This window comes from Festucalex cinctus, chromosome 4 (genome assembly GCF_051991245.1).
Source record: "Festucalex cinctus isolate MCC-2025b chromosome 4, RoL_Fcin_1.0, whole genome shotgun sequence".
In the NCBI taxonomy this organism is placed as follows: domain Eukaryota; kingdom Metazoa; phylum Chordata; class Actinopteri; order Syngnathiformes; family Syngnathidae; genus Festucalex; species Festucalex cinctus.
Genome location: NC_135414.1, coordinates 10007000 through 10033838, shown reverse-complemented (window position 1 = coordinate 10033838; position 26839 = coordinate 10007000). Strand labels below are relative to the sequence as shown.

Here is a 26839-nt window from a genome sequence, read left to right as displayed (position 1 = left end):
ATTTATCGTGAGGCAAGCATAAAGTATATGTTATAAAACAAATTACATTATTTAGTGAACAATGAACAAAAATAGTGAAAAACAGTCTGGTTAGACTTCAGTATTGCTTTGTGCTGTATTTAACTATTTGTCCCCATCTTTGTGTTTTCATTTACCGGTACTTAAAAGTCATATAAAACTTAACTAGAGAGTTATTGTGTAACCGCCAGAGTCCAACCCCGGAATCAAACCCACGTTGCGATCAAGTATCTCTTGTACAAGAGTAAATCAGTTCAACCTGAACTAAATTTCTGGGTCACCATTGTGTGGCCTACCCTGCCTCCGATTGGCTCATCAGTCCTCAAATGCAAAAAAGCCAATCTAATCAGTGTAGGCAGGGGGAACAAGCCAATCAGAGGCAGAAGAGGGTAGGTCATGGCTGAACAGTGTGCATGAGGTGGGTTTAAAAGTGGGTATACTCAATGCCGACTGAAAAAGAAGTGGGTATACTTCGGGGTGGGCGATATGACAATATTAGATCGTTAAGGATCGTTAAGTGTTGACGATCTCATAAAGCTGAACGATTGACAAGATCGTCTGTAGGGCACATTTTATACAGTTCAACCTTATGCGGGCTCAAGCTTGGTTTATGATTGATGCATCCGTGTGGTGTTTTTTTTTTTTTTTTTACCCTCCACGCATGCACTCACACAAAAACGCACACAAACTTACTCCACTCCTCTAGTCAGCATGCTAATGCCTAGTAAACATGCTAATGCTGATGTGTCCACTCCTCCTACGTATACTACGTGGTGTCGCCGACGAGCAAACGCTGTCGTAAACAGTGTTTTCTACTTTCAAATTCTGTGTTTTATTTACTTTGCTAACTCATTCCAAATTGTTTTTGTCGATAGTTTATTGAGGAAAAAGCATTTTCCATTTCTATTGTAGTGTTAAGCGCTGTTCATACACCGTTGGCACTGTAACTAAAATAACCGAGGCTGTTCATTACCATTTATGTTTACATTCATTGTAATATTTGATAAAAATAAAAAATAAAATAAAATAGCACTATTTCAATTGAAACCTGTTCAGAAAGCTTAGTTGGCTTAAGATGTCTGTTTTTTTTCTTTTAGGGTTTTATATACATTTTAAATAGGTTTTAAATTTTACAAAAAATGTTCAGAAATGTGAAGATTAGTCTAAAAATATGTAAAAATAAATAAATAATAAAAAATCGTGATAAAATCGAGATCGTGAATTTATCTTTAAAGAATCGTGATATGACATTTTTACCATATCGCCCACCCCTAGGTATACTCCATATACCCTGGACTACACCACTGCTCTTAAACACTCTTGTGCAACCCTGATTTCCAGTGTATTTTTGCAATGATAAGCACTCATGACTGAACAAGCTTTGTGGAATTCAAAATGTGTCAAAATTTGTGGCGAAATATCAGTGTTTAATTTGCATGTCCCCCCAACACTTCCAGTTCTATTGTTTCAAACCTCATTTTGACCTTGCAAAGCTCCTTTCAAATTGAAAAACAATAAAAGCTAACTAAGGTGTGAAATTCTACCTTAATATATCACGTGCAAAACGCACACAAACATCTGTTTGAGTTAACACGCAATTGAGATGTCAGTAAATCAGACCCCAATAGTTGAAAAGTTTTATTTTTTTAAACTTGCCAGGTTTTAGACATGTCCCCTTCTTTCTGTCTTGATCGTAGTCGGACGAAGTGGAGCACCAGGAGAGTCCTGGCAATTCAGAATCTGGGAGGCATTCATGATGCCAGCTTCCATTGAACTTGAAGGGGAACTCACAGGGAGCGCCGGCAGAGTTTCCGTCTGCGGTGTGAATAACTGCATGGATAAAAAAAAAAAAACACGAGCACACGGAAAGTCAAAAACCAATGACAAAATTGTGAAAAAAGAATGTAAAAACACCCCCCAAAAAACAACAAAAAAGGAAAGTTTAGAATGGAGAATGATCAAGCATGATAATCACTCTCGCGCGTGCACACACAAACCAACTTAGATCATACGATGTGTGTTGGTTAGATGAAGCCGAACCAGCACACTATGTTGATGAAATAGTAGTGAAGAAAAACAGCAACAGATAAAAGTTAAAGTATATCATTTGGACATTACTGTGTGATTTGACGGTCTGCCATCGATACAATAACATTATGACTATTATACATTTACTGCATACCGTATAACTGGTATCTTGACTTTTACTCGTATTGAATTTAACTAATATTCCCAACGAAATGAATGGAAATAACATTAATTACACTATAAAGAAAACTAGCTCAGTATTGTAAAACAACTGGGGCACTTGTACATCCAGGTACCACTGTACCATATTTAGGGCTGTTCAATACTACTTTGTTTCAGACCAATACCAGTATGAGTACTTAACACTTTGGGTAGTCACTGATACCAAGGTACCGATACCACTAGTACTTTTGATACATCAAATTTTCAAAAAAAAATGTATTTTTTTTTTAAAGAAAAACCTGTGTCCTCGAGTTTCGTCGTACACGACCTACATCGATTCGACTTTACAGCGCCCGTGCCTCGTCTGTAGCACCTTCTTTTTCGCTAATTTCCCACAGTAATCATACAATTTTAAAGTTATTTAAAGTTGTGTTGTTGTTACCTCCAGCAACGGACGTCCATCGAGCAAGTCGGCTTGCCATCAGGCATGTCACATTTCTGTGTTTAAGTTTGATTTAGCTCCGTTCTGCCGTCCGTCAGCAATGAATGCCGGTGCGGAAACAGAAAATATTGGTTACGGCTCTTCCAGGTCACGCAAATATGTTTTTTAAAATAACAGTACAAAGTATTTTGATGTAAATATCACTTTGATGGTGAAATCAGACTTAAGTCGAAATTTGGGTTACATAGCCAGCGTAGGAACGTAACTGGTGGACTCCCTATATAGCATTTTCCTTAAAATTGCATGAAATTAACAGCAATATTATATTCTATAATTCTTCTACTTTCTAGTTCCTGATCGTAAAACGTCATGTGTACTGATATAATTCCTATTCCAATTCCGATACCTTGGCACTCACCTATTCCTAATTGGACTACGATAATTTAAAAAAATAAAATTAAAAAAAAAACAACAAAAAAAAAAACACTCCGCTGGTTCCAACTCGTTTCTTTTCAAAGCTCAACCTATTATGAATGCAGCCATAAGCTGGTACTTAAGTTTAACAACCACTCCAACACTAACTATAAAAGAACATATACAATTGAGTATGAAGCCAAAACCCTGTGTTGATTTAGATGACAACATATGCCTTCCTAATGGGGTATATGCCACGGAGGAGGCGGGACTTCCGACTTCCGTAAGTCACACACCAATGCTGTTTCCGTTTACTGTTGCGACATATAGGTCACATCCCAATACTTGCACTTCCACCCATGTGGCCCTCAATTGTGCGTTCCCGTCGATGGATGCAAGCGTGTAGTGTCTCAGTTCTCCGAAGCATTTCAGAGCATTTCAGAGAACTGAGATATCCTACACACTTGCACCCATCAACGGGAATGCGCAATTGAGAGGCACAAGCGTGGAAGTGCAAGTATCGGGACGCGGCCTATATGTCGCATCAGTTACCGGAAACAGCGTAGGTGTGTGACATACGGAAGTCAGAAGTCTGTGGCATCTACCACTTAGGAATTTGACCCATTTAACTATTACATGTCATGAAAGCCATGCAGACAGAGAGGAATGACAATCAACACCTAAATGAAGCTGTTAGAAGAACCAGTTTGGTCAAGTGACACACCTGGTTTGTGTTGTGTCTCTTTCATATAACTATTCAATATCACTAATAGAAAGACTGACCTATATTTACAACCTAAATTTTAATATTTGTTCAATGCAATTGTATGCATTGATTCCCAATTGTTGAATCTGTTCACTTTGTTGCATTTTTCTTGGCTGTAGGGTAGGTTCCAGTCATGTGGTTAACAAGCGATATATTATCAGTATATGTTTGCTTTGCTTGTTTGGTAGGCTTTCACATTAATCAGCACCCAAAAATAGCTCTGTTTCAATAAGGTTGGCAAGCCCAGCTCTATACAGCTCTGGAAAAAAAAAAAAAAAAAGGACGATAGTCTAGTGGGCCAGATTAAGTGATGCCGCGGGTCAGATGTGGCACCTGAGCCTTGAGGTTGACACACTAGAATGTGTCCCCAAAGCTTTTGTCGCATGTCACTCACCACGATATGGCCTCTGGCATATGCTGTCCTGAGAACCTCCTCTAACCCACGTATCATGGGCGTCCCGTTTGGCTGTTAACTGGCCTCCGCTGACCACTAGGGCCATTTGGTAAATGGTGAATACACCGCCATCCAGGCAGCGCCACCACAGCAGGATGTCCGAGCCGCAGTCGGCCAGGGACAAAGACTTGGAATGGACGTCAAACGCCAAGCAGAGGGATGTAGCTACGTGGAAGAGCCGGTGACCCGAGCCCCACTTCCACAAGTGCAACGTGCTGTTTGAATCACAGGCTGAGACTCCCAAACTTCCTGAGTCCTGAGCGGATAAACAGTTGCCTGTCGTGGAGTGCTTGATGGTGAAGGCGTCCTCTACTGCAACAGAAAACAAACTCGTAGTTGAGTATACAGCACTACTGAGTGTCAATAAATGTAGGTCAGTGATTTTAGTGCAGGACATGGGAGGTGCTGGGCTTGACTGCTTACCACTAGACTTCAACCCTAATGTATTCTAGCGTAATATGACGTCATATCGATTTATATTTTTGGAGCTCTGGCCACTGATTTTGGACATACATCAGTGGACACGCCCCTAAAATATGAGACCCCCCACAAGTACATACGACCGACGTGTATCAATTTACATTGTAAACAATCGTGATGACTCATTCATTCAGAGACTAGTGAGCTGCATTGAACTTTTTGGACAATGTAAAACAAGCAAACACGGATACGGAGTTATATATCACTTTTATAATCTAGTTGTTTGCGCTTATTTTATTGTTGCGTAGTAGGTCAGCGGTTCGTGTGTGGGAGAAATTCTTATGTTCAGGGTGTTAGACACATTTGACTGTCATTAAACTTCGTCGTGCCATCGAGGAAGAAAGAAAAAATAAAGAAAGAAAAGTGTGTGTTTTGAAGGCAGCTGCTTACCCAAAGTCAAGCACGTCCCCCTCAATATAGTTGTCCCCAACACCAACAACAAACAAAGTGTCGCCGTTCGGAACATTTTCAGCAATATTATCCTTTTCTTGGCGAAGTCATAAAGGTTGCGGTTTCCGTGAAGAATTGAGCTGTGAAAGAAAGTGCGACCAATTCCTTTCGTGTAAAGCGAAAGTGAAAAAGATAGGCGTACAGTTATCGCCCACCCTGCTGTCAACTGTACTAGCTGCAATGATTCCAAGTTCCCACAAGTTAAGTTGAAGTACAATTTCCGGTGCAGCTTACAAAATAAATGTAACTTCCGTAGCCTGCTAAATAGCGAGACACATTCAAAAGAAAATGCCTACGCAAATATGTAATGTTAATTCAATACATTATGTTTGCTACTGTACTTCAGTATATGTATATTTGTATGGTGTCTGTACTTTGAGTTTACTTTTTTGTCTTTAACTCCCTGCATTTGAGTCGTGGCAAAAACTCACATAAAGGTAGAAATAATCATTCCAGAAAGAGGAAATTATTTTATGTGTATGTACAGAAGTTTAGTTAACTTATATATTGTGCCATGTTATCAAAATGGGCATTGCATTTACATTTCTTGTGTTTGAAATACTCGTGGGGTATGTAAACTTATGAGCACAACTTGTACAAAAAGCTAAATGCTTCTTACTGACACAAATATGCTATGAAACGTCACCAAAATTCACATGCACATCTCTATTCTTGTCAACATCAACCTTTAAAAATATAAAAACAATTGTCACAGTATTTTTGGGATTTTTATGGGTATTAAGCCTTTTTCTTGTCATACAGTGCACTCATAGCTTTACATACCATAGGGCTATGTAAACTTTAAAACGCAACTGTAACTGGCAGTAAAATTGTATTGTACTTTTCTTTTGTACATAATTATCTTTCAGGTTGACCTATTTTTCCTTACTTAAGGAGTTGAATCAGTGCTTCCAGGGTATTTTATTACTTTTTTTTTTTTTTTTTTAATACACAAGTCCTGCACTTAGGTATGGGTTTGAGTACTTTTGCCCGTTTGAATAATATACAGCACAAAATGAAATACAAGTGAACAGCTGCAATGTAAAAACTAAATACTACATACTATTAAATAATAGTAAATACACATCTATTATGATAAGTGGTTCGGATAATGGATAGATGGATATATAAGAAAAAAATAATGGTGAGTTAAATAATCTTCAATTAACTAACTATAAAAAAGCACAACGTGAAAATATTTGAGTTTATTCAATTCTGTCAGGTTTAAACACCATCTATGACATTTTTAAACTGCACAAATGTGGAGACAGACATTAAAATGAGAAAGCAAGACCTTTACTTGTACAAGGAGAGATGAGCAAGAGATGTGTGCTGGTCACAATCCTCTGGCCCACATTCACATTTCTTGTCTTTTCATGGAGTTCGCTAACAAATGGTCACAAAAAGAGGCGGAGAAATAGCAGCGTTGTGGCATCACAAATACAATAGTCATTAACACAGAAGACATCCTTTGATCACTAATCCTTGAATGCTGTCTCCTGTCCTGGTGTGAAGTTCTTCATTCCCGCATTCCAGACGTCCTTAGGTTGAATACACATACAGCAACCCAAACTGATAGTGAAGTACTGAGTATATGCTTTAAAATTAACTCTATGCAATAAAAGAGAAAATATGGAATAATATATACATAATAATCCTAACATTTCCCTCCTGTTATTACATATTTACTCAAAGTCTCATACCATGTATTTGTTAAATAAGCAAAACATCACCATCACAGTGCATAACACATTTTTTTTCCCATTACACAAATAAGTCCTTTGTCAACACTATCACATAGAGCATGACGTAACATTTCTCTTTCCATCATAAAACCCCTTATTAGTAAAATTATCATAAGCACAATATAATTCAACGTGTCGTCTTTAAAGTGCAATCAATGTGTTGTTGCTCTAATGTGTGTACATTATCCAATGTTTCTGTATGTAATTCTCAGCATTAATAATTCAACCATCTGTCTCTCTTCCTCTTCAAGATGGCCCCAAAAATCAAAATCAAAAGACAGCCCCGACTGAGTCTGATCGCATCTTACTCTCCATCATGCACAATAGACAGGCCCTGGACTTCACAGCGGTTGGGGAAACTTCGAGGGTAGCAACCAATGTGCTCCCAACCTCTTCACTGACTTACTTGGTCAGACTTTTCACAGCTAGTCAAGCTGCTTGTTTCTCCTCTGACCTCACTTCAGTCAGGCTTCGTTCCGCAACCTGGCAAGCTGTTAGTCAATGGTACCTGTTTTGTGCCATGTGATAGGTGAATCCACGAGAGTCGTTCAGCGATCTTCACAGCCTTCGGGGCCAACAACACTTACAAGGGCCTTCCCACCTTGGGCTGGACCTTTAATCAAAGTCAGTCACTACCCTTGATGGGAGGCTTGCCTTCCTGCTGAGATAGAGAGTCATCTGGCATTTTATTAAACATCTTCACTTCCTTATCATTTAAACAATCGCCTCATATAGTCACTTAAATCAATTTATTTCATCTGTACGGCTTAACAGGTTATTACAATAGGCAAATTTAAATGGTCTACCACAGGAAATTTCAAACGAGCTTAAATGTCTTATTCCTTTTACAATTTTCCAAATTACTTAATCATCAATTATCTGATCTCCATGCCTTGATCATGTATTTTTCTCTCTTCCCTTAACAATGTAACATATAAAGTGACTTTCATTCATTACTCCAAATAACTAGTATGTCATATAGAGACATGATCTATTCACACAATGCTTCTGCCATAAAAACAACATCCAGTTGTTTTACTGGAACAATTTCATCTCATTGTTACATTTTTTAAGACCATCAATCAGTACTTGTTAATATTGACATTGTCTTACTTTTTGTTCAATTCCATAAAATCCATAGCCACTAACAGAAATTGTAGTATTAGAAACATCAATTCCATGTATAACAAAATTCTTTTCTTTCTTTTATGTTCACCTTGTTCAAATAAATGGCCGTTTTTTCACCAACAACAATTACCAGGGTAATTAAAATTCCTCATGGGGCATCCAAGTACTATCTCGGCAGCAGGGTCTCGCTAACCTAGGGTGGTTACTTTGAGGGGTCAGTATTTTTACATCAGCTCGACTCAATCAAACTCATTTAAATTAATTACAGAGAACTCTAAGACACTGTAAAAACACAATTCTAAATTCCCTGCTGAACTTTTACAACCAAAAACTCACTTTACCCAGAACTCAAAGATCCTGGGCTTGTTGGTGGAAAAGCAACTATTAATAATTGTGCTCCTTTAAGAACATTCAAATTCAATTATAAATGCCATTTTTTTCTTCTTAATCAAATACAAATCTCAGCTATTTATTTATTTTAAATAACTTACCACTAATAATATGTTTGCCTTTCAAACCATTTTAATAATCTTTTTCCCTTCAATGCCTATTTTACTTATCAGGTTCTGGTGAGGGAGAATTTGTTAAATTTCACATTCAATCACAGCAGGAGCTAAAACGGAATTCAATTAGGAAAACACTCCTCCGTGTACCCAATCTTTTATACAAACTTTAGGACTATATTTAAAACAACATTGTAAAGGCTCTTTCTTACAATTTTATGTTGTTCTCTAATCTGGATCTGCATGAGTCACACCAAATATATTAGAAAAATGCAAACACCACAGTAATAAACTTTTAGAACATTTAGCTCCTAGTAAGTATTTTCAAATTCAGTCAAAGAGGTTTAAATTACTACCTGTCTTACTCTGTTAGAAAGTCATGAAATAATGGCATTTCCATATAGAAGCTTCTGTTATCAGAGTGATATCAAGGCCTTCCCCATTTGGCAATTTGACAAATGGTGCCTCTACACACTTTACAATAAAGTCATAGCTGAAAACCATCATTACTTAATTCAAAGTTTCAGATTTCTTTAAACTAGTATTTAGCAGACCAGATTTGCATTATTTCTCAAATAATCTATCATTTGCCTTAACTTTATACACTCAGAGGGTTCATTACCATAATTTAAACATACTCTTCTCACCAAAATCTGTAATCAAGAATTGTTCTGCCTCTTTACATATAGGAATTTTCCACTTCAATCATAAATCTTTCACAGCAAGGAGAGACTTGCTAAATCGTTGTTCACAGAAAGTGGAGTAGGGTCACGCTCTCTGAGGGGTCAGACTGCACCTCCCCACTTCATGTCTTGTGCCAAATGTTTCTAGTTTAATTAATCAGCCTTATTGTCATTTGTCTTCTGTGTAAACCTTTATTCGTAAATTTTCATAGGCACAGTATAGTTTTACTTTAAAAGTGACTTTTCTGTGGCCTGTTAGCTATCCTCTCTTTTGGAGCGCTTTTATTTTATTTTACAGCTTTTGCTTTTCCCTCAGAATGAGGTTTTATGTCCACAAATACCTTAGAGGTCAATTCTTATCTCTGCGCCTGAGTCCTAATTTTACCACTCCCTGTCAATCTTTAACTTATCTGGAAATCTATCCATTTTTATTTTATTTTATCAACATTCAAACATCAACCAACTATCAGAGCTTCACATCCACCTAATGTAGTGAGGTAGCATAATATTAGGTATAAAAATGTGTTTATTGCTTAACATTAAATCATTCCTCCACTACATTTCAAATATAGTGATATTTGAAATCTGACCCATTATCTGTACCACTTAGTTATTAATCCAATAATAACAAAAAATCTTCTCAAATGCCAGTCATCAATGTAACACTTAATGCCATCAATAATCAAATTCAAAAGTACATTTTTCATATCTTAAAGTTGTGTGATTTAACTACACCTCATACTGACTCAAATTAATACTGTGTATCATATACATCCAAAAACCATAACAATAGAAAATTATGTTAAGATCTCTTATAGCCCTTAAGAACTACATTTAGTTATTAAATTCTATGTCATAAACCTTCTTCTTCCTAAAGTTATTATTTTAAAGAATCATTCACCTAAATAATCATAACTACACATTTTGCCTGTCATCTGATCACAATTTTTAATTGTCATTTAAACCTAGAATAGAAATTGTATAATCAATCACTTACATTGCTTCCTATCACTGTCAATTTTCCATGAAAATCATATTAGTTCATTTATATGACTAACACAGCAGTCCTTTACCGGTTATTTTTTTTTCTAAATCCTCTAATCATTTTAAACTATCTATTTTGTACTTTTGAGGGTAATTTCTTAACTCAGTGTCCTCTAACATTACACTTCCTACCTGTCTTATCATCATCTACACCACCAATACTTGTTCTAAACACTTCACAAATCGCACTTTAAAATCATCCACTAATTAATCTTCTCTTTGTTCAATTGTTCTGATTCGACCATAATCAATTCTACTTTCACGTTTCTCTCTTACTTTTATCATTTCCCATGCTCAAAACAATCCAACAAAAAGGATTTTTTTCCTGTCACAAGTTCAACAACTTGTCATCAGTCACCTACTTCACTCACTCTCAAACAATTAGCTTTACCATCCAAAAACAAAAATACACAATTTTCACCTGAGGACTGGGTGATGACCCCTTGTGGGACCACTTTTTGGTCCGCGCACCTCATATTTGATTCAGACCAAAATTTCTCAATTTCACCGTTTTAACATAGTTATGTTAGACACTATCTAACAACCCCTTATACACAATTTAAACCCTTTTAAGCCGTCGTCTTTAGACAATATGACACACAGACACACACAAGAGCTCACAGAGACAAACACAGTGAGAAGCCACACACACGTACACTTTTACAGACAATACACTTATGCCTCGATATCATTAGGCTGTTAAAGCTCCAACTTTCCTTTTCATTTCATTCCTTATTTCATATAGTAAGTGGATTACCATTATTATTGTTATTTTTACTATTGTAAATTAAGCTGGCCAGAAAAAGTATATCTTGTAATCCACATATTTAAATGCCAAATTTTAGATGGATCTAATTTTTCTATGAACATCCAATCCTTACTGGATAGTTCATCTTATAGCTCACTTTTACTGTTCATTTCCCCCCATTTTATATGAATTTGGTGCAGTCCGCGAAACTAGAGTTTCCTAAGGACTGATATGTTCGAATAACAGGGTGACAAAAAATTTCTCAATGTGGTAATTCTCAAGCTTCTACCCAACAGGGCGGAGAATTCTTGCCTTTGCTTCCACAATGAGTTGTCACTTACAATCCTGTTTATTTAAAATGAAGCAAGTATCAAGTGACACTACACTTCCATTCACTTCACACACTCACACAAGGCCTTTTCAATATATATATTTTTTTCCAGCATTTCACGGAATTTAAGTACGTACACGGACGTTACTGGGCTCCGTTCCCTTTACTTGCCATAGACTAGTATTCACAAGGTTTTTCCTCCCACACAGTACCTTGGTGCAGGCTGCGACAGTACCTTCGCGCAGATTTTACGTCGACATTCATTCACACTTTCCCCAGGAAAGTAAACTTTTTCTCACCCAGATGTCTTCTCTCCATCGGAAAGCCGTCAGCCTGTAGATCCCAGCTGGCGGGCAGAATTTCCAGTCCTCAAAAAAGGATCTTGGGCTCACTCTAGGGAGCCTGTGCCATGGCCATGGTCTTTCTGGAGTCCACCACACCCGCTGGAATCCTTAGGCATCTTGGCTTCCGGCTCTTCGAAGGACCAAATAAATGTCAGGTTTAAACACCATCTATGACATTTTTAAACTGCACAAATGTGGAGACAGACATTAAAATGAGAAAGCAAGACCTTTACTTGTACAAGGAGAGATGAGCAAGAGATGTGTGCTGGTCACAATCCTCTGGCCCACATTCACATTTCTTGTCTTTTCATGGAGTTCGCTAACAAATGGTCACAAAAAGAGGCGGAGAAATAGCAGCGTTGTGGCATCACAAATACAATAGTCATTAACACAGAAGACATCCTTTGATCACTAATCCTTGAATGCTGTCTCCTGTCCTGGTGTGAAGTTCTTCATTCCCGCATTCCAGACGTCCTTAGGTTGAATACACATACAGTAACCCAAACTGATAGTGAAGTACTGAGTATATGCTTTAAAATTAACTCTATGCAATAAAAGAGAAAATATGGAATAATATATACTTAATAATCCTAACAAATTCAATTTTGGTAACAGTTTTTATTTAATGCAAATATAAAACAGACTGGAAAGAAGTCAGTGGTAGATGTCATGTGAGTTGTGAAACCTTGTGATTAACCACTGGCGGTTTCTTCATGTAGTGTACTTTCCCAGATGTTCACGAACAACACACATGCGATTTCCCCTCATAAACCACAATCAAGTTTCCATGGAACAAATGGCACATGCTACATTTTTATTTTATTTTTTTCTTGAACATTTGGTGGTTATACATTCATGCACAGTGATGTCCTTTTGATTTTGCCGAGTACAGCTGCAGCGGTTTTACTCCTTCAAGGTAGCTATGAATTATTAATCACATCCTGCTGTCGGATTCTCTTCAGACTGACAATAGCTGCACTTTGCCGTCACAATTTTCCGAATGATTCCTCTCTACCAACTGCTGACCTCAGTTGCGATCGATAGATCGATGTTATTGCTTTCTCATTTGACCTTTATACTCTCAGGCAATAACTGTGGGGTTGAAGAGGTGTGTAATATAATACAGTATGACACTGATTGTAAACATATATTCTGTTACCCACACATTAAAACACCATTCACATATCATTTTATCACTCAAAACGTTGTTTGTTGGACCACCTTAGATTTATTGAATTACACACAAATGTGCAAATTACAGCTGATAACTTGCTTTGCAACAAATACGTCCAGTTCAATTTCGTCCCTCTTGACCGCCAGGTGGCGGTGCTGTATGTCATCTTATATGGAAAGCTGTTTATTTGCACATTTATTCCACGTCCTTGATATTCAGCTCAGGATCCATGTCCTCGTACACTCTTTAGCCTCACCACTATTGTTATTATTTCCGATTACTATTGCCACTTTTGGCCTGCTAACATGAATTTCAACCTTATCCATAGACTACTGTGCTTCACTAGTAACATGACAAGGCCCAGCTAGTAGGCATGTGTCATTCACCCAAATAAGTAGTATCAAAATGCCACTAGGAGTTTGCCTCACTAGGGACATATAGTTGTCCTATTAGTATGTCAAAAAATGGCGATTATACTGGGAAAAGCATTACTAGTAAGACACAGTAGTTCTACTAGTACACCCACTAGCCATGTACTGAATTGTCTTGCTAGTGAAGACAAAGAGTTTAGGACAGGGGTGGCCGAGTTCGGTCCCCGAGAGCCCCAATCCAGCCATGTTTCCATGTTTCTCTCCACTAACACACCTGATTCATGATCAGGATCGTTATCAGGCTTGTGCAAAGCTTGCTGATTAGCTGATCATTAAATTCAGCTGCGCTGAAGGAGGGAGACATGGAAAACAGGCTGGATAGGGGCTCTCGAGGACCGAACTTGACCACCACTGGTTTAGGATATCGAGGAAATTAAATAAATGCTTGGAATCAACAGCTTTCCATAACTTTACAAGGTTTGAGGTTCGACAGCTTTCAACTCACAAGAACAATAAAACATGTATTTACATCTAATATTCATAACACTGACAAAATTCCTGTATTACAAGTGCAGTTACAACAATATTAATTGGACTGCAAAGTACATTATTGGAAACTGTTTTATTTTGACGCTGGTGGCTTTAAGAGGGTGCCAAGCATTTTTATCTTACATTTGTAGTGTCTGTAGACTATTGTGTTACAATGTCCCACACAGCAATTTTCCCTTTTGTCATACAAACTACTAAAAACGTTTTTTTTCTTCAAGTACAGGTGAAATAGCGAGTTAGGAGACTGTTTTGGCAGTTAGAAGGTATTGTTTTGCTACAGGAAGTTCAAGTCAGTGGAAAGTCATTTCAGAGTAGAATATCCTTGATATACACCTCAAGGACCATGTACTAGTACATCCTTTGTCCGCACTATGGAGACAATACAGCGAACACTTGTAGAAGGACTCAGAGTCGTCGGAAAACTATTTTAGCAGGAATGTTTTGTTTTGTTTTTTAAATTGAAATTAGCATTGATTCAATATACTTGATGTCCATCTTAAGGTCGCACTAGTAGGCCAAAAGTGATATTTGTAGTAGGGAAATCAGTCTACTAATGTGCTGAACTGTGTTTCAAGTGAGGACAAAGAACTGCATGCTAGTATTTGGCCCAGTGGAATAAATACTCAAACGCCTTCCTCACATGTTCTTCTAATACTGAATTATAAAATATTTGCTACCACAATTTTATATTGTTCTAAAGCAATGTGGCAATGTCAATCTTGAACGTTATCCTGAGTGATCTTCTAGATCTGTGATCAGCACATTACCATCAGACTCTGTAGCTTGGGAGCCGGTTTGTCGGTAATAGGCACTACCGAGTGCAGGGAGCCCCCGAAAACGTGCCGCATTTCTCTTGTAAGCAAAGCACAGTGCTCCTGCCAGCAGAGCAAAGATCAACACGGCCACCAGCACAGCAGCAAGGATGACGCCGTAATGTAATCCTGAAATGCAAAGGACACAATGGTTGGTTTGGTTTGAACTATTGTCCCTTCTTAAAATCAAAATGGCATCATTCAGTAGCTGAAGTAAGCCATTAAACGCCTCTTTCAAGGTAGTAAGGATTTTACATGAAATTTCTCCCTTGCTCATAAGTTGATTCAACTGATTCAGTCCAGTAGGTAAGGAGTTTAAAATGCATAGTTTTGACAAGTTTTAATTTGCCAAAAGAGTCCACAATAGAGCCAAAAAGTACAATTGGACGTAAACATGCCAACATTTAATTGAGCTGAATTTGGAAATGATAAATTGTGACAAAAATCTCCACCCTTCGGAATTGTCATTACACTTGTGTTAACGGCCAGCAAAGGTCCAAGACTATATCAAAACTAGAGCAATGGAAAAAAAACCTCACATGACAGATATAGCCCAATAAAGAGTTGAAAGTAGGGGTGTGAATTGCCTAGTACCTGACGATTCGATTCGTATCACGATTCACAGGTCACGATTCGATTCGATACCGATTAATCCCGATACGAATGGTCACGATTCGATACCGATTAATCCCGATACGAATTTATGTCGATTGTTGCGATTTTTTTCCATTCAAATTTAGAAAATACTATCAGTAAGCTTGAAGAGTGTAAGATTTATATGAAAATGTATTATTTATCTTAATTAAATTTCAGTCTTATAGAGGTTGTAATCTGTTTCATGTTTGAACAGCATTAAAATAAAAATATTAAGGCTTAATGTGCCGTTCATATAACATTCTTCCATGCTCAAGGTGTGAATCCTAAAAAAAAAAAAGAAAAAAAAAAAAAAAAAAAAGAAAAATCGATTCTGCCGATTATTGAATCGATTCGAGAATCGCGCGATGTAGTATCGCGATATATCGCCGAATCGATTTTTTTTTAACACCCCTAGTTGAAAGTATAGTTAAAGTCCACTTTACCATTGAATGGTTCCACTTCCACCTCAGTAGTTACATCTGCAAAAGAACATAGGATGTGTTTCTTTCTTTCTCTCTTTCCCACTATTAATTAAACAACAACCTCTCCCCTTCTCAGTGACTCTGCCAATGTATGTGTATAAAAGTGCTTGAGTAGTGTGTATGAGAGTGCTTTTGTAGCATGTGTGAGAGAGTTTTCGTACTGTATGTGAGCAGGGGGAAAAAAATCAGTAGCCTGTGAGTGCTTCATTAGTGTGTGAGAGAGGGTTTGAGTAGTGTGTATGAGAGCGTTTCTGTAGTGTATGTCGTCAGATGGGAAAAAAAAAATCATAATGTGACAGAGCATTTAGAGCAGTGGTGTCAAAGTCTGGTCCTCGAGGGCCCGAGTCCCGCATGTTCGAGAGTTTCAGTAAGTGGATGTGAGAAGAACATTTCAGAGTGTGTATTAGTGTGTTTTCATACTGAATGTGAGTGGGGAAAAACCTGTGAGAGAGTTTCAGCAGTGTGTATGACAGCATTTCTGTAGTGTGTGTGAGAGGTAAACCAACCAACCCAAACCCCCTCTTGTGATTCTTAAAGACATGCCCCGATCACCTGAGACTGTTTTGCAGACAAAGCCGAGCCGCTCGGTGCACCCTGACAAACGCCACACTCCATCAACCACCCGCGTGGTCACACAGGTGTCTGCAGTCAGCGACTTGAAGTCCGGAGCTTTGTTAGGCCAGCTGCTGTAGTCCAAAGGTGAACCGTCCACCCAAGCCATAGAATCCGCTAGAAACAAAAGACATGGTTCACTGGTATGTCATTTCAGAGGGTGACGATATGGAAAGCCGCTTCGGCATATATTCCATATCGCTGATATCACGCACTAGTCCCATTAGTACATGTATTATCTATATATCCAAATCCAGCTGCCTACTGTCATGGCATGTGATCAAAACAATGCAGTCATATGCTGAAATAGCTCAGTTGAGAAAGCGTTAGACTGAAGATGTAAAGGTCCCTGGTTCAATCCACCTACAATATGTTCCTTGAGAGGCATTTGTTGTTATTAGTAGGTTGCAGGAGACTACTAGTACATGGCACATGTCTACTAGTTGGTCCTAGTAGTGTTACTAGTGTGGCACAGTAGTTTACTAGTAACGTTTAGTTGGGAAAGAAGAGTAGGCCAAATGTGGAATAGTGCAAAAAATGTTACTAGTAAGACCAATGTGCTGAATTGTCATACGAGGGAGGACAGAGATTCTACTAGTACATGGACCTTAAGCTCAATAACAAGGATGTATAATAAATTAAATAAATACTCAAATGGATTTCCAAAAGGCAATGATATATAAATGCTCACTGTCAATGTTGAAGTAAAGCCCCAACCACATGTCCTGGTGAAGGAATCCTGAAGACCACAGCTGCTCCAGTACAAAGCGGTTCTCTACTTCATTCTCGATAGACAGGACATCTGAAGTGTTGACTGGACAAAAAAAAAAATAAAAAAAATAAAAAAATTGCTCAATCAAGTGACCTGTGTTTTGTAAAATAAACTAACTGTATTTTTTCCCTATACACTTATTACAACTTACAAGCTATCTATGCTGCGAGTTCAGTTGACATTTACAGATGAACTTAAAATTCACAATAATCTTAACAGAGCATTTGACTGTCTTTAAATTAACTATTGAATACACATGACATGTCAAACTGCTTAATGTGTCGGTACTTTTGAACAGCAGAATTCATAACAGTTGTTTGAACCTTGACTAGATCAGGGGATATTGCTAATATTTGTCAGCTGTGGGTTTATGCAGCCCTTTGAGACTCTTTTGTGATCAAGTCAAGTGTAAGACTGTACAAATAAACTCGACATGGGTAGAATTAATTACATGGACACTATAGGAATATCCTGATTGATGCCTGTCAATATGTAGTAGGTTCTGTTTATGCCATCTTGGTCACATGGTGTCAAAATGTGAACAGCGTGATGATGAAAAGAATTATTGGCCCATACATGGATCCTGCACATATTTTGCCGTCCAGCCCCTTGTGTTTGTTCAAAATATACAGAAACATTGAACAGTTGGACAAGTTCATTGTTAAAGAGAAATTCAGATTAAACTAACTCGTGCATTTAAACTCATACTGAAATTAAACCTGAAAGCCAAGCTGCACTACTTTTGTCCTGTAGGGGGCGTTCCTACATTTACTTTTCAGCACACTGCTATAGCTAACGCTTCAACTCTTTCTGAAATGTGAGAAAGCAAAACAATCCCAAAGGCAGGATTCTTTCTCTGGAAACATATGCAATAGATCCAATCAGATACCATGTGAATGAGAGACAAGCAAGAAGACACAAAATCAGTCATCTAATTGAACTGTTAGAATCCATTCACCCACAATATTTCTTTTACATGCGCATAAGAAAATAGATGGTGTGCCACCTACCTTTCTGTCTGCAGTGCTCACGTGCGTCCTCAAAAGTCAGTCTCTGCACTAAAGGCTCAAAGTTGTAACAGCCACGTCCAAATTTCACCCATGTCGAGGGGCACACAGCCACATGTGAGATAAACGGCTTATTCCCTGCAAGAAAACAGTTGTGTTCCGTTTCAGGTTGAAAAATTCTGTGAATTTTCAACATTTGGGATTTTTTTTCCATGGGAATTAACAGGAATAAAATGACAAAACAAACGTGAAGTTAGATCTTAACGGGGAACTTTAACTTGTCGTTCTACTTGCAAATAAAATTGCTGAATTATAATCGTATTATGTTGCATGGATCTCTGCTTATGATAAACTAAATGTTTACATTTATTCTTGAATATGACAATTAAATTAACCACAATTCCCAGTTAATTAAAACAAGTTTCATGGAAAGTTTCCAATTTTGAATATTTGCAAAATTCCCCGTCTTAACTTTCCATGAAAATTTAACTCTTGAACCGCCAAAAACATCTAATAATGATTAGTTAAATCACGATGTATGCCTCCATGAACGTTAAATGACGTCATGTACTTTTTTTTTTTTTTTTTAAATCAATGTCAAGTGCAACGTCAAAGTGCAGCGCTGCCTGGTCAATGGGTTGTGGAATTAACAACAACTAACTATGGCCAGCAGATGGCAACATTGTGTCTCTTTTCAATGGGCTGTCGGTGTATGATATGAAATTCCAATGAAACATGACAGAATCTGATGAAATCTGATGAATGCTAGTAATCTACAAAATCGTCTGGCACTGTTTTTTTTTTTTTTTTTTTGATAACATGTGGCAGTAAAAGAGTTAATGTGAATTTTCCACAAATTTACCAGAAATTATCCACCTCTGTGAATCTGAAGTTGTGCATTTGCACACAATAAAAACAGCAAAGACCTGCGATCATATCTGAAGCCATGTTTGAGTGTTTATATTTTACTTGGCGGAGGAATGTGGCACAAGGCTCCTGGCAGAAGAGTTTCACAGTCAGCTCGCCGCCAACCCCCATTCACATCCATGTACACGCACTCTCCGGTCTCAAAGTCATCTTCAGCCGAGTCCCAGTGTGTGTACACGGTATCGTTGCCATCTGACCACTGATAGTTGATGCCACTCTGTAAAGTAACATGATTATGACACATTCATTCAGGATGAGATGGAACATCGCAATCGAGCCTGATAACTACGCACAAAAAAGTTAGTAACCTATTTCATTTTTGTCAAAGCTGTTGGCAACAAAAGCGAGTCGACACCTAATTGAAATTGCCAATAGATTGTGTGGCCACCGTTATTTTCCAAAAGTGACATAAAGTTCACCAAGCTTCACAGGTTGTCACAAATACAAAAATGTGTCATATTATGTGTATAAAATAGAGATCTCGTTTAGCTCAATAACCATATTTCAAGATATTCCACAAGGGTCATATTCTGTCTAGAGTGTGGACATGGGCCACATACCACAGCATGAATACATTCTGTTGGAATTTTGAAGAATCTTTCCCAGTTTTTATTACATAACAAAACAGAGGTTGTTTTAAAGAAATGTTGTTTTCTAGGATACACGATTAAGCCATAACTTGCAGGTTTGCAACCCTAAATAAATAAATATCCATTGTATGTGTGAGCAAATAGGATGGCTAATAATTTATACTTTGCATGTTATAAGAAGTCACTTACATCTTGGCTGTACAATCCAATCCAGTGCGGGACTCCCAATCTATTGACAAGGACCGTAAGAAAAGCTTGGTGGTAGGCATCGGTGATGCTCACTAGGTCCGAATCACTGTCTATGCACATATGCATGGCATCATACCAGCTCATGTTGCCTGAAACCACTTTGTAACTCCGACTTTTGTACTCAATGCTGTCGGGGAGAGGGTGGCGAGAAGAATGGGTGGGGGGTTTGGATGTATCTACGACAAGAAAAGGGAACACTAGTAATTGCAAATAAGATCTCAATGGGACCAGTACATAAACATTACAAGGAGAGTGAAATGATCTTCATGCTCTATTGTACGACTTTTTAAACATCCGTATAGAGTAAAACATACGGTATACTCAGACAAAAAAATGGGTATTGCTGCACAGTAAGGCAAAAGCCAAAAAATAATACTTTTTCCACATTCATCTGGCCTTTCAGTAAAATTTGATTACCATAATTTTAAAGACTTTATGACTGATTGTTCTCAAATAGGACTTCATTCAAATGCAAAGGCCCCAATGTTGTGGCCACTGGTTGCTTATACACTAGTACAGTACCTTGATTTATGAGTGGGGCTGAAATGAATTAATGACATTTCAGCCCATTTAAATGGGCAAATTAAACTTGTAAGACAAGGAACCACTCTATTCCGTTTTCATGTTAGGATATTCTATTTAATCAGTTAAATGATATTTAAATACTAAATATTAATAGAACTGGTAAAAAAAAAAAAAAAAAAAAAAAAAAAAAAAAAAAAAAAAAAAAAAAAAAAAAAAAAAAACCTCTTACCTTGAGGTTTTTGGCAAACAAAGCCATAGACATCCTCACTGCACTTTTCATCGTACCACTTCCCTGTCAGGTGGAAGTTGTGGTTGTTGGACAGCACAGTGCACAGAGGTCCATCAGCGAAGCCAGTGAGTAACTCATCCTCCTAGAGGTACATCACCGTATACATATCAGTTGACTTAAGCACATTTAATATATATGACCTTTGATATCCACATACAAAGGTTAGGATACATGAAGTACAATTACAGTAACTTTGATGCTAATTTCCGTAAGATTTGGTGTTTCGAATTCTCACAATATGTTAGCGTTAATCTGGTAGAGAGATTCATTAGACAAGCTCAGTTTGGTTGTACTTTATAGTCTCTGAATATACAATGTTTAAAACTGTTTAGGTGTATACTATTTATATGTAAAATCAGAAGTTGTTTCAAGGTTTATAATTACCATAACCATCCACCCATCCATTTTCTTGACCGCTTATTCCTTCACAAGGGTCGCAGGGCGTGCTGGAGCCTATCCCAGCCAGCAGTAGGCTGGGGACAACCTGGACTGGTTGCCAGCCAATCTCAGGGCACACAGACGAACAACCATCCACACACACAAGCACACCTAGGGACAATTCAGTGCCCAAATAACCTGCCATGCATGTCTTTGGAATGTGGGAGGAGACCGGAGTACCCGGAGAAGACCCACGCGGGCACGGGGAGAACATACAAACTCCACACAGGAAGGCCGGAGCCTGGACTCGAACCCAAGTCCTCAGTAATTACCATAACATCAAATCTAATTTATGTGTATGCGTCTTCTCGTATTATATTTTTGCCTTAAGCCAGTGGTGTCAAACATACAAATAAGGCCCGCAAAGGGGTTTAATCCGGCCCACGAGACGACTTTGTAAAGTAAAAAAATAAAATAAAATGTCAGACCAATTAATCAGCCAGCCACAATCAAATATATAAACTTGTAATTTCACAAGCACTCCTCAGATAAGTAATGTTACTTGTACACAAAGTCGCCCTGGAAGTCATTATTTTACACATAACTTAAAGTTATGGTTTCTTTAAAAAAAAAAAAAAAAAAAAAAAAAGTTTTTTTTTTTTTTTAAATCATAGACCAACGTGTTAAATACGAAACAAATTGAATTACTGGTAACACAAATACATATGACAGAGATTAACGTCCTTGTAACTTCATTAACTGTGCCACACAATGCATTCTGGGAACTACATATATGCAAAACAGGTCGATTTAACACGTCCAGAACTCATACATTCAAAGTGTTGCCGCGTTTCATTTGCATTTGTGTTGTTGTTTTTTTAAACAACAGATTACAGTTGAGCTCAGTAATTTAGGGCTGCCCCAGAAATCTAAAAAATCTGCGCATAATTGACGGCAATTGTTTTCAAGTTATATACCATTATTTTACCGATTCGGCCCACTTAGTAATATATTTTCCCCCATGCAGCCCCTGAGCTAATGTGAGTTTGACACACCTGCCTTAAGCTATAGCAAACTTTTGATAGAAAAAAAAAATTAAACATAAATATACAACGTTGAATTCTCTTTTGTTTAATGTTATTTTTATAGTAAACTTAATGGTAGTGGCAAACAGCTTGAAGAAAGCAGGTTTTGCCTCTCATTTAGTCAGAGCAGGCACTAAGGAATACTTTAAAATATGTGTTTTAATATGGTTGAAGTGTTTTGATAAGTTTAAAACATAAAAAAAAAAAAAAGAGATATATGGTTTTCTCTTGTCACATTTTTTTCACCTATAAGGAAAAATTCTCCCATGATAAACAGGGGTTCACTGTATTCATTGAACAATTTATTTGTATCAAAGTAATTAAAATTAAATAATCAAATTCAGTTACGGGCATTATTATATTTAGTAATGCAGGGCATGTGCTTTCTCCGCAAGACCTTACACTGAGGTAGCTCATTGGTTCAACGGGAGACCAGTTGGTATAGCTGACTGGTCTCCCATTTGTCCATTTCATGGTGTCTTGATTCCACAGACCAATCCACACGCCTACAGAGATTCCTTGAAGCAGCATGGTGATGTATGCTGCATGAAAAAGACACATAATGACGTGAAAGAAGAAGCCATAACAAAAAACAAAAAACAAAAAAAAAAACTCAATTGAATGTAGTAGTTTTAACTTAGTCAAAAATTAATATTAGTAAAAATACAATTCATTATAAAGACCATTGACTGTTTTTTATTTATTTATATTTTACTTTGGATAAATGCAGTAGTTACCATACATCAGTGCTTCTCAATTATTTTCTGTCATGCCCCCCCCGTAAGAAGAAAACATCTCGCGTCCCCCCACCCCCACGCGATTATAAATAGTATCATTTGTCTATAAAATTGTTATAAGCACACCTCTGCATAACATTATATCCGTATTTAACGTATAAGAGAATAAAAAAAGAAAGAAATATGGACCAACTTACAACAAATAGCTTTATTAACTGTAACAAAAAAGATTTAAAGTGCATCTGAAATTCAAAAATAAAATTAAATCCTTAATTAAACTATAAACATTTTTTTGACTGACCATGTCAGACCATATGATACGGAAAAATAAAATTACATAAAATCAATAAATAATAATGCATTCAAACTGATCACCAACATTAACTCAGGAGCACAATATTAAAAAAAAAAAATAAATAAATTACTTTAACCTGCAAAACAAAAATCTAAAATAATTTGTAATGATTTTTGTTGCTGTGTGCAAAGCGCGCATGCTCAGTGCAAACAAAAAACCCCTACACCACCGAGTGATTGCTCCCTGCGCACACTCTGCCAATAATGAGAGTGCCACTGCCCCCTAATGTAGTGGAGGTGCAATTGCACTTTATTCTAGGACAGTACAAAAAAAAAAAAAAAATCAAAATTAACAAAAAAGCATGTTCCCTGAGGTCAAACGCGCCCCCCTTGATGGAGCCTCGCTCCACTATTTGAGAAGCACTGCCATAAATGAATATGCATTTTGACTTGATAAAATAAATCATATAGTTTATTCTGATACAATTTTATTACTTTTTCTCAAGTTAATGTTTTTAAGAAGTATATATGGATGACGTTTTTGTCATTAAAATACACATTACAACCATTTTCGATTTTTGTATTTTTGAGTTGGAGGCTGGAAAGGATTATTGGCATTCGCATTCATTTCAATGAAAAAAAGATTATTCGGATTCAATCATGTCAACTAAATATACCTTGTTCAATCTCATCTTCTATAGCCACGAGTGAGCCTTGGAATGAGGAGCAGATGGACCGGGCGTCATTCCAGCTCTTTCCCTCCCTTGGCGTGTCAGGGAGGTGAAGCAGGAGACACTACACATGCACACAAAGGGAAATGTCTCATTTGCATGCAGTTGCCTTAAAGAGATGGAGAAGCAAAGGAAGGAACAAGCCACAAGGAAAGGTTTCCACTTGAATACAATTAATTCAGTACACAATTCATGTAGAACCTGCTACTCCATTATTTTTTTCATTAACAACTGCAAAATTTTAGTATTGAATTAGAAGCATTAATGAATCGGAGAGAAAATGTACCATAAGAGTAGGTTTAATTATTTACACTTGGAAAATTACACTGCATTGTTACTGGCATTTGTTTTAACATCTAATGTAATTTATTATACTAATTATATAATCCCTCATGGGGGAAATCAGATCAAATACAGGCATGCTGCAACACTTGAGCATAGGTGGTTGACGTTTCTTTTTTTCCAGAACACACTGAGATTTATAATGATGGCAGGCAAAGCTACAGTATAAGACAAAACACACAGGTAAAAAGGCAAGACTTGTCAAGTCAACAAGCTCAAGTTGAGTCGAAAGAAAACCAGGTCAAAGTCAAGTCAGCTCTTTAGGTTTTAGCCAAGTCTCAAGTCCGAAAACACACAACTTAAGTCTGATTTTTGTGACTGGAGTCCCCCATCTCTGGTGTATACCTTATGTCCAAAGTACAGCCATTTTTCTGGACACCCTCCAATGTAATGTGGCTCCCTCGGAGTCTCCACTACAGAGACAGTCTTTCTCTTACAAACATATCCGTAAAGATCGTTGCATTTATTGGCCAACCACTTCCCTGCATCACACAAGAAAACAACACACTCATCATTGTAAACGTTACACATGCGTCACTTGTAGCTGTGTGATTACCTGTTGATGAGGACATGGTGACACAGAACCCATTGTTTTTAACATTGTGGCCATCACTCTCTTGTGCCCAGTTGTGAAAGTCGACCTCTGTCTTGTCACTCCACCTGCCAACACAACAAAAACTTTAACGCAATGTTTGAAGCCGATATCTTATGCTCACTGATAGACTGACAGTGTACTTTAACCTATTGTAATAAACTCGCTGGATCACCTGTTCCAAACCGTGTGTTGAGTGAGCCACGCAGAACAAACAGTCCCATGAGCTGAAATAGCTCAGTTCAGAAGAGCATTGGACTGAATATCGAAAGGTCCCTGGTTCAATCCTGCATTTTGGCCTATTTCAAAGTGTTCTTTTTCCTTTAACCTACAGTAGTGTAATAATCCAACCTGTTCCAACCCTTTGTTGCGTGAGCCTACGACGAGCCTCATGAGCTGAAATAGCTCAGTTAGGTCAGTGTTACACTGATGAGCTAATCGTCCTTGGTTCAATCCCGGGTTTTGTCAATTCAAAGCAGCAATTCCACACAAACTTAAGGTCTGTGCGAAGCCATTTGAACACTTCCTCCATCAAGTTTAATGTCTATATACGAGTAAGGTCTTCTTCCTCACGAGAAAGACAATTCAGCTCAATAATAGACTGATAGTCTACTTCAGTGGTGCCCAAGTCCAATCCTCGAGAGCCCCTATCCAGCCTGTTCTCCATGTCTCCCTAATTCAGCACAGCTGAATCTAATGACAGCTAATCAGCAAGCTTGGCAGAAGCCTGATAACGATCCTGATCACGAATCAGGTGTGTTAGTGGCGAGAAACATGGAAAAAAGGCTGGATAGGGGCTCTCGAGGACCGAACTTGGGCACCCCTGGTCTACTTGAACCAAAAGTATTCTCTGGAGTAGACACGTGAATCCAACCTGCTCGAACCGTTTGTTGAGTGAGTCACTCAGAACAACAAATCTCACAAGCCGAAATAGCTCAGTTGGGAGAGCGTGAGACTGAAGAACTGAAGGTCCCTGGCTCAATCTCGGGTTTTGGCAATTTAAAGCAGTATTCTTTTTCCTTTAACCTAAAGTATGAGCTTTAAGTTCCAACCCTTTATTGAGTGAGCCAATCTAAGCAATTGGGCTATCTTTGTGTGCTGAAATAGCTCAGTTGGGACAGTGTTAGACTGGTGATCTGAAAGTCCCTGGTTCAATTCCGAGTATCGGCAATTTTAAGCAGTGTTTTCGCACAAATTTCAGGTCTGTGCGAAGCCATTTGAATGCTTCTTCCATCACGTTTCATCTCAAAATACGAGTCAGGTCGTCTTCCTCACATGAAAGACAATTCAGCTCAATCAGAGACTGACAGTCTACTTCAACCAAAGCTATTATCTTGACGAAGACTCCCAATCCAACCTGTTCTAACCGTTTGTTGAGTGAGCCACTCTGGACAACAAACACGCAAGCCGAAATAGCTCAGTTGGGAGAGCGTTAGACTGAAGATCTAAAGGTCCCTGGTTCAATTCAGGGTTTCGGCAATTTAAAACAGTGTCTTCGCACAAACTTCAGGTCTGTGCGAAGCCATTTGAACGCTTCTTCCATCAAGTTTAATGTCTATATACTTGTAAGGTTTTCTTCCTCATTAGAAACACAATTCGGCTCAATAAGAGACTGATAGTCTACTTGAACCAAAACTATTTTCTGGAATAGACTCGAGCCAATCCAGCCTGTTCCAACCGTTTGTTGAGTGAGGCACTCAGAACAGCAAGTCTCAGGAGCCGAAATATCTCAGTTGGGAGAGCGTTAGACTGAAGATCTAAAGGTCCCTGGTTCAATCCCGGGTTTCTGGAATTTAAAGCAGTACTCTTTTCCCTTGAACCTAAAGTATGATTTGTCGTAAGCAGTTCCAAACCTTTGTTGAGTGAGCCCATCTCAACAATTAGGCTAGTTTTGTGAGCCGAAATAACTCTGTTGGGAGAGTGTTAGACTGAAAATCTGAAAGTC

At 37.9% G+C, this 26839-nt stretch overlaps 2 protein-coding genes and 2 non-coding genes across 6 annotated transcripts in view; 2 read left to right on the top strand and 2 right to left on the bottom strand.

Annotated features, from left to right (window-relative positions):
* Window positions 1–5376, bottom strand: part of ly75 (lymphocyte antigen 75) — a 33812-nt gene extending 28436 nt beyond the window's left edge. For both annotated transcript variants that reach the window (XM_077518726.1, XM_077518727.1), the window contains exons 1-3: window positions 5155–5376; window positions 4225–4596; window positions 1675–1848 (exon numbers count right to left, since the gene is read on the bottom strand). In XM_077518726.1, coding sequence (XP_077374852.1) covers window positions 1675–1848; window positions 4225–4596; window positions 5155–5230 — 622 coding nt within the window. In that variant the 5' untranslated portion in view covers window positions 5231–5376. The remainder of the gene's footprint in view (window positions 1–1674; window positions 1849–4224; window positions 4597–5154) is intronic.
* A 7569-nt stretch (window positions 5377–12945) lies between these two features.
* The window catches only part of pla2r1 (phospholipase A2 receptor 1), a 77531-nt gene continuing 63637 nt past the window's right edge, over window positions 12946–26839 (bottom strand). For both annotated transcript variants that reach the window (XM_077518728.1, XM_077518729.1), the window contains exons 19-30: window positions 24859–24962; window positions 24648–24784; window positions 23907–24024; window positions 22601–22740; window positions 20676–20817; window positions 19862–20097; window positions 19125–19299; window positions 18159–18293; window positions 17068–17190; window positions 16317–16493; window positions 15726–15761; window positions 12946–14775 (exon numbers count right to left, since the gene is read on the bottom strand). In XM_077518728.1, the coding sequence (XP_077374854.1) occupies window positions 14561–14775; window positions 15726–15761; window positions 16317–16493; window positions 17068–17190; window positions 18159–18293; window positions 19125–19299; window positions 19862–20097; window positions 20676–20817; window positions 22601–22740; window positions 23907–24024; window positions 24648–24784; window positions 24859–24962 (1738 nt within the window). In that variant the 3' untranslated portion in view covers window positions 12946–14560. The remainder of the gene's footprint in view (window positions 14776–15725; window positions 15762–16316; window positions 16494–17067; window positions 17191–18158; window positions 18294–19124; window positions 19300–19861; window positions 20098–20675; window positions 20818–22600; window positions 22741–23906; window positions 24025–24647; window positions 24785–24858; window positions 24963–26839) is intronic.
* Window positions 26301–26373, top strand: trnaf-gaa (transfer RNA phenylalanine (anticodon GAA)). Its single transcript has one exon. It is a non-coding gene; the product is annotated as a tRNA-Phe (tRNA).
* trnaf-gaa (transfer RNA phenylalanine (anticodon GAA)) lies at window positions 26614–26685 on the top strand. Its single transcript has one exon. It is a non-coding gene; the product is annotated as a tRNA-Phe (tRNA).